Consider the following 7,500-nt stretch of genomic DNA (forward strand, 5'->3'; position numbering starts at 1 on the left):
CGAACCCTGTCTGTTCCACCTACCCCATCCGATGATGGTGTACCAGTAGAAGTAGCGTCTCTCGGGGAAGAAGGTCTCCACCAATAGTGTGAAGAGGTAGAGGCCTTCTATGAAGAGCCAGAAGTAGTTTGACATGACACAGTAGTGGAAGAACACCATTACCGCTTTGCATGCCACCTGGAACCAAAAACACAATGGCTACACTAAAAAAAAGAAAATAGCTGCCACACAGTTATACGGTATGCTCCTGTGTTCTTTATTGCAACCGTACGGTCTCCGCCAGGCACACATAAGTACATTACTTGTTCAATCATAGGTACATTGGACACAGGGGAGGCTGGTGGAGGCAGAAATCGAAGGACGGGCTCATTGTAATGCATGGGACAGCATGAAAAATTGTATACCACACATGTTTGACACCATTCCTCATTCCATTCCATGCATTATAATGAGCCCATCCTCCGATTTCTACCTCCACCAGAACTCCCCTGATTGGACATAACAACTCCTTCAGACTTTCATATTCACATACACAACATAAGACTGTGACCTGAACCTCGCACAGGGATAAATAATCTAATCATGACATGTAACATGATGTTATCAACATAACATGATGGGTCATAAAGGGACCCCCTATTTTCTGTGGGCTCAATCAATTATCCCTCTGATCCAATTCAAACGGGCGCTGATGTCATTAGGGTGACCTGTGATCGCCATGGAGACTGCGGCGGTGCGCTACACCGGGGTTGCGAGGGGCTAAGCAGGTATTGATATGGTAATGCTTCGCTAATGGGATATTTCCAAGGCTGGCTGCAGCCATTCAGCGAGTCCTAATTAGACCTGTTTATCATACAAGCATAAGGACAATGAGAAATGGGTTGTTATTATGTGGGGGGCTGGGGGGGGAGTTACACATTACAGTCATGCTCGGTCGTTATAAGTCATCATAATGGTACGTTTAGCTTTTCAGAAGATCTGCAGTTCACTAAAAGGTCTAGTGCTTTTTAGGATATCAGGCAGTAATATGACCACGGAGGTGAAAGGCTCAAGCCTTGTGCAGAGGCTCTATTGTCTGTTCTAACCTGACCAAGCTGATTGACTTCAAGATGCAGCAGTGGCTTCTATTGATCAGATGTCATTGAACTGATGATAAGTAGGAAGAGTTCTTTTTTGAGGTTCACGAAATCAGTGGTTGTTGCTTCCACAACGTTCAGAAACAAGGGGAGGCTGGTGGAGGTAGAAATCGGAGGACGGGCTCATTGTAATGCATGGAACGGAATGAGGAATGGTATCAAACCCTTCCATGCATTACAATGAGCCTGTTCCCTCAGATTTCTACCTCCACCAGCCACCCCTGTTCTGAAACCACAGTCACGTCATGTACAAGGTCACAGCATTGTGCTAGGGGTTGTTTCTCTGTGTTCACATTGTTGGGGGTTTCATTCAGACGTTGCAGCAGTAGTTGGTGCAGGTCATGTGGTGTTGCTGTTACTCACAGTGTGTACGAAGCAATGGTCGCTGTCCTCCTCGGCGTACAGGACCCCGTCCTTGATGAACACGGAGATGGCTCTCAGGATGAACGACACAAACAGGTTCATATGGATGAAGTTCCTGGTGCAGTGGAGCTTTCTGTGGAGGGGAGAGAGAGGGAGGGGGGGAAGGAGGGGGGACAGGGGGGGGGAGAGAGAGCGGGAGGGAGGGGGGAGGGAGAGAGGGGGGAGGTAAGGGGGAAGGGGGGGAGGGGGGGAGAGAGAGGGAGGGAGGGATGGAGGGAGGAAGAGACACTCCATCATGCTGCTGTTGTTGTATCTTTACCTGACTGCGTAGGTGAGATATAGCCCACAAGTCTTTCTCACACACGCATGAATCACAGCAAACATCCACCATTAAACACACACTTACAGTACATTTTATTACATTACAGCTTTCAGCAGTTAAAATGGCCGAACTATCTTTCAGGGTGGCCTCCAATCCGCCAGGGGGCGACATTAGTTGAATACATGAGTCAACAGACATTAGCTCACCTGAATCTGCAGAGGATGACCATAGCCGTGGTGAGGGAGACCAGAGAGGTGCTGTAGCCCACGGTGTACAAGGCCTTGACCGACGCGTAGTACATTTCCTGAAGGGGGGAGGGAGAGGGATGGTTAGTCATCTTTATAACGACAGGGAGAGTGCATCAGAAGCAGTTTATGACAGCCATTAAAACAGTGTTGTCATCAGTGTTATGGAGGGGAGAGCTTCTGTACGGGTTTGGTTGTGTTGTCGTCAGAGAAGCAGGCGTCGTAGTAGTGAGGGAACGTCTCGGACCATCCCTCCTCGGTGCAGTTCCTGCTGATCTTCCCCATCTCTGAAACGAACATAACACGACACCACCACCACCACCACATACCATTACGATGAGGCTCCACCGCTCAGAACAGACCACTGCAATATGCCTCCCATGAACATACTGTAGGTATCACACAGGGGAGGCTACTGGAGGTAGAAATCGGAGGACGGGTCATTGTAACGCATGGAACGGAATGCGGAACGGAATATCAAACATGTGTGTTAATACCGTTGATACCGTTCCTCATTCCGTTCCATGCGCTACAATGAAACCCGTCCTCCGATTTCTACCTCCGCCAGCCTCCCCTGGTCACTGGCTACAGTACCTACCGTCATCTGGGCTCATGAACTCATTGAAGAGCTCAGGACAGTTGACCACCACCACCTGGCCCACGCCCGCCGCCTGCCAACATGTCAGGTTATCCCACATCCAGGGGCACCCTGGGGGGACAGGAGAGAAAACACACACACAGAAGTTACATATTTAATATTTATTCCACATCCAAGGACACATCCAAGGGCACTCTAGTGGGCAGGGGGGCTAAAACAAACAGGGTCAATATGTCATATGCCACGGTAAATATCTGATATGGCAGGGTATACACATAGTATATGATACACTGTAGGGTTCATACTGTATGGCATATGCCAGGGAATGTAGCTCTTATTTCAGGGTACATATGTCTTATGCCAGGGAACACACAGAATCATCCTATCCTAGGATATACAGTATATTTAATTTTTCCCACATCCAAGGCCACCCTGGTGGGTAAAGGGGCAACACACATACACACACACGCTCGCACACACACACACACACACACACACACACACACACACACACACACACACACACACACACGCACACACATACACACACACACAGTATGTCATATGCCAGGGTAAATCCAGTGTATCATACGGCAGTATACACTGCCAGAACCGTACACCCTGATCTTCCCAGCAGGGAGGTAAAGAGAGCAGTAAAGACAGCGCCAGAGGTAACGCTCGTACTGCCAAGCACTTCCCAGCCCCTCAGGAACCTCTGATGTGGTCAGCATGATCAATACCAGGTCTATTTCAGCGGTTGGTAGAGGAAGCGAGGGCATTGAACGCAATTGAACGGAGCAGTTTTCCCACATGTACACTTAGTGGTTTCTTTTTCTCATTGTTAAAACCCCTGTCGAACCCCGTCACCTCAACAACAACCCCAACCCAGAATTGTCCCTCCTATTGTTTTCCTCCTTCATCTCCCGTTATGTACATCATGAGCATTTCAGCATCTTAATGTGTTAAGTGGAGCGAGATTCATATCGTCAGCCTGGCTTTTAGTACGGTGAATTAGTCATGACCTGAAGCTGGCTGAACTCATGTTCTGTGTCTCGGTTTCTCGGTTTCTTTGTCTCTCTTCTCTTCTTTCTCTCTGTCTCTGTCTCCGTCTCTCTTTCCATGTCTGTCTGTCTGTCTGCCTGCCTGTCTGTCTGCCTGTCTGCCTGTCTGTCTGCCTGTCTGTCTGTCTGTCTGTCTGTCTGTCTGTCTGTCTGTCTGTCTGTCTTGTCTGTCTCTCTCTCTCTCTCTCTGTGTCTCTCTGTCTCTCTCTCTCTCTCTCTCTCTCTCTCCCCCTCTGGGCTGACCACCATTGTTGTTAGATGTACAGTATAATGGTGGTGTCTGCGAAAGATACAACCCTGTTCTATTCTCAATGGTGCTGTCGCTGCAGAGGCAGAGGCAGAGACAGTGCAGAAGACTGGTCGTGTCTGTCTGTCTCGGTAGAAACCTCCCTCCTGCTACGGGCTCTAATCTGTTTTGGTTCTGTCTGGTGAGCTGGACACCCAGCCAATTACCTTTTAAAGGGCAAACAGGAGCCAAATGAGCCCAGCAGAGCTGCAGAGGTAACCAAGCTAAATAAAGCTCTATCTGCTTCACTCAGAAACCGACACAATCACACACTCAATCTCCCATTCACCGTGTGTAGGATTAAACAGCTATATGACTCTTTTATGACTGACCAACAACGGTTATGGAAGATAATGTACATAACCAGAGCTTGACCATCTATTAGTTAGGGTTAGGGCTAGAGAGCCAGGCTAGGGTTAGGGCTAGAGAGCCAGGCTAGGGTTAGGGCTAGAGAGCCAGGCTAGGGTTAGGGCTAGAGAGCCAGGCTAGGGTTAGGGCTAGTGAGCCAGGCTAGGGTTAGGGCTAGAGAGCCAGGCTAGGGTTAGGGCTAGAGAGCCAGGCTAGGGTTAGGGCTAGAGAACCAGGCTAGGGTTAGGGCTAGAGAACCGGGCTAGGGTTAGGGCTAGAGAGCCGGGCTAGGGTTAGGGCTAGAGAGCCAGGCTAGGGTTAGGGCTAGAGAACCAGGTCTTTGTTGTTGTAGTCATCCATCAAAAATCGAAATGTTGCTCACTACTTAAGTTGCACATGCACATGCACACTGACACACACACACACACACACATACCCACACATAATAATGCAGAAAAACCCACACTCATTTGTCCTCATCAGTAATAATCTGAAAGCATTCACACAGGGGACTGGGGAGCATTCATCTTAATAATGTTCCAGAAGCAGGATTCCACCCAAGCTCGTCACAATGCCTCCCTCAGCCAACATTCCTGCTAAAAGCATCATGGTTAAAAGCTCCTTAAAACACACTCCATAGCCCCTAAAAATACACTCAATTGCTCCTAAAAACAGACACGCAACCCTCTCATAACAGAGACATGAATCATTGACTGAAATAGCTGTGAGAACATGTGATGATTCTGCATTGATGCAGATATCACAGACAAAATAACATCCTTCAGCAATCAGACACCAGAGGCCGTGTATATACCACAGCTAAAAGGTGTTGTTAAGCACAACACCATGCAGAGTTCACGATATACTACGGCCTCATCTGCCTTATTGCTTTTATAAAAAAGGTGCTCCTCTGTGGCTCAGTTGATAAAGCATGGCGCTAACAATGCTTAGGTTGGAGGTTTGATTCCTGCTGGGGCCATATATATATATATTGAAAAATGTATGCACTCACTGCAATGTATGTCGCTTTGGATAAAAGCATCAGCTAAACATATGTGTATATATATATTTATATAAAGGTTCCTCAAATGCAAATAAATAACTGTAAATGTAACTATATAACTGTAAATGTAACTATATAACTGTAAATGTAATATAGTACACGATATAGTGTTACCTTCTACATAGTAAGCAGGGGAGGCTGGTGGAGGTAGAAATCGAAGGACACACGTGTTTGGTACATTCCTCATTTCGTTACGTGCATTACAAGAGCCCATCCTCTGATTTCTACCTCCACCAGCCTCCCCTGATAGTAAGGTATAGTAGGGTTATATAGTATGATGTCATGTTTGTGTTCACTGTACTGGACATGTAGGCTACCTTAAACGTATGTCCCATTCTCCCTGGTGGGGTACACAGTCAGACTCCTCACTGAATAGGGGTCAGACTATAGGGGCTAGACTATAGGGGTCTGACTATAGAGGTCAGACTGTTTGAAGATGCTTTTTGTGGTAGACATTATTATAATTATTAATGTATTTCTCTAAACCTCTAATAAACGTCACTGTTGGTGATCTACACTGTAAGTACCTCATCACCTAAGGGACAGTTAGACCACTCATCACCTGACCTCATCAGGTTTGACTAATGAACAATGTCATGAGTAGTTAATCACTTCAGTCCCTGTTCATTCCCTGCTTTAAATCAGAGATACTGTATCACACTCGGCATCAGCTTCTCCTATGCCTTAACTCCCTCGTTCTCCTTTTTTTCTTTTCTTTTTTGCTTGTTATTTCAATCACTCCATCCTCATCTCTCCTTTTTTCCTCCACAGTCAGATTTGTGCTAACTTGGCGTTTTGGTATTTCTTCCCCCAACGATTTGCTGTCAGCAGAAACAACAGGACTGTTCCTTTTACAGGGACTGGAAGAGATAGGGATCAATTAAAGGAGTGGGACAGACCCATGCATAGGACAGCATGGTCTGAAATAGTCTGTTGAATAAATGTGCTTATTTATCTGTCAAGTTCATATTCACACTACTCTGTGTACTGCAGGCGAAGGACACCACTGCCTTTCAGCAGAAGTCATGATGGAATTTCTATCTGAAGACACATTTATGTATTTCAAAGTGTTCATCTGTAAAGTATGTGACACACACAGTCATTGAAAACAAGTCACGGGTGTTGTTTTAACCTATAGGCTTCCAGTAAATCCTCAACAGTGATGTAAAGACATCCACCACAAGGTAAGGTTAGACTGATAGTCGTCCACCTTGCGTTCCTTCCTCTGCGTAGAGAGGCAGCGAGCACGACCTTTACAAACACTCACAAGTTGAGAAATGATCCGGGCCTTAAAGCGGTTTTCTTTCCCGTAAACTCGTTATTTTGTATTCTAAAGTCCTCGTCTATTTTCTTCTTCTGGAGTGGCCTTGTCGCTGCCAACAAAACGCATGAGTCAGAGATGCAGCCTGTTGGGCTGAGTTCTCACAGCAACTCAGTTGGGAACACACAGCATTCTCTAATAAAAAAAAAAAAACACTCTGCCCATTCCAAAATAATAATTGCTTCCAGGTTTCACATCCCTGGTTTCCTGTGTTGTTGGAAGGGACACATGGGAAAGGCCCAGAGGGAGAAGACAAATGCAAGCTGGTGTACTACAGACATTCATTTAAGTGACAAGCAATACAAACACACACATAAACAAGTACAATCTGTGCAAATGCATCCGTGCTCACACACATGTACACACACACGCACGCATGCACGCAGGTACACACACACACACACACACACACACACACACACACACACACACACACACACACACACACACACACACACACACACACACACACACACACACACACACAGCCTTACCATATTCAAGGTCATCTATAGGTTCATGCAGTGCGATCCTCTCCATGCATCGCTCCTGCTCACGTTTGATGACACAGTTGAAGAGTTCTGAGTGCATGGAGCTCACCTAGAACACGAGACACAATGTCAAGCTCAAAAACTGACAACACCACACAAATATTATGCCACGGTCCCATTTTAGTATCACAATAGCCTCTATTGATCTGGGACAGAGAGACACGCTGTTGAGAGAATTCTAATTCCACAGTCACAGGCGTTCTGTG

General features: G+C 46.6%; 1 protein-coding gene across 1 annotated transcript in view; it reads right to left on the reverse strand.

Moving 5' to 3' along the window:
* The window catches only part of adcyap1r1a (adenylate cyclase activating polypeptide 1a (pituitary) receptor type I), a gene marked incomplete at both ends in the record, with an annotated part of 11,321 nt that extends 3,987 nt beyond the window's left edge, over positions 1-7,334 (reverse strand). The window contains 6 exons of the mRNA XM_083690010.1: positions 24-177; positions 1,500-1,632; positions 2,028-2,125; positions 2,253-2,353; positions 2,665-2,775; positions 7,238-7,334. Of these exons, the coding sequence (XP_083546136.1) occupies positions 24-177; positions 1,500-1,632; positions 2,028-2,125; positions 2,253-2,353; positions 2,665-2,775; positions 7,238-7,334 (694 nt within the window). The remainder of the gene's footprint in view (positions 1-23; positions 178-1,499; positions 1,633-2,027; positions 2,126-2,252; positions 2,354-2,664; positions 2,776-7,237) is intronic.
* Positions 7,335-7,500: the final 166 nt, after the last annotated feature.

This window comes from Argentina silus, assembly GCF_951799395.1.
Source record: "Argentina silus genome assembly, chromosome: 18".
Classification (NCBI taxonomy): Eukaryota; Metazoa; Chordata; class Actinopteri; order Argentiniformes; family Argentinidae; genus Argentina; species Argentina silus.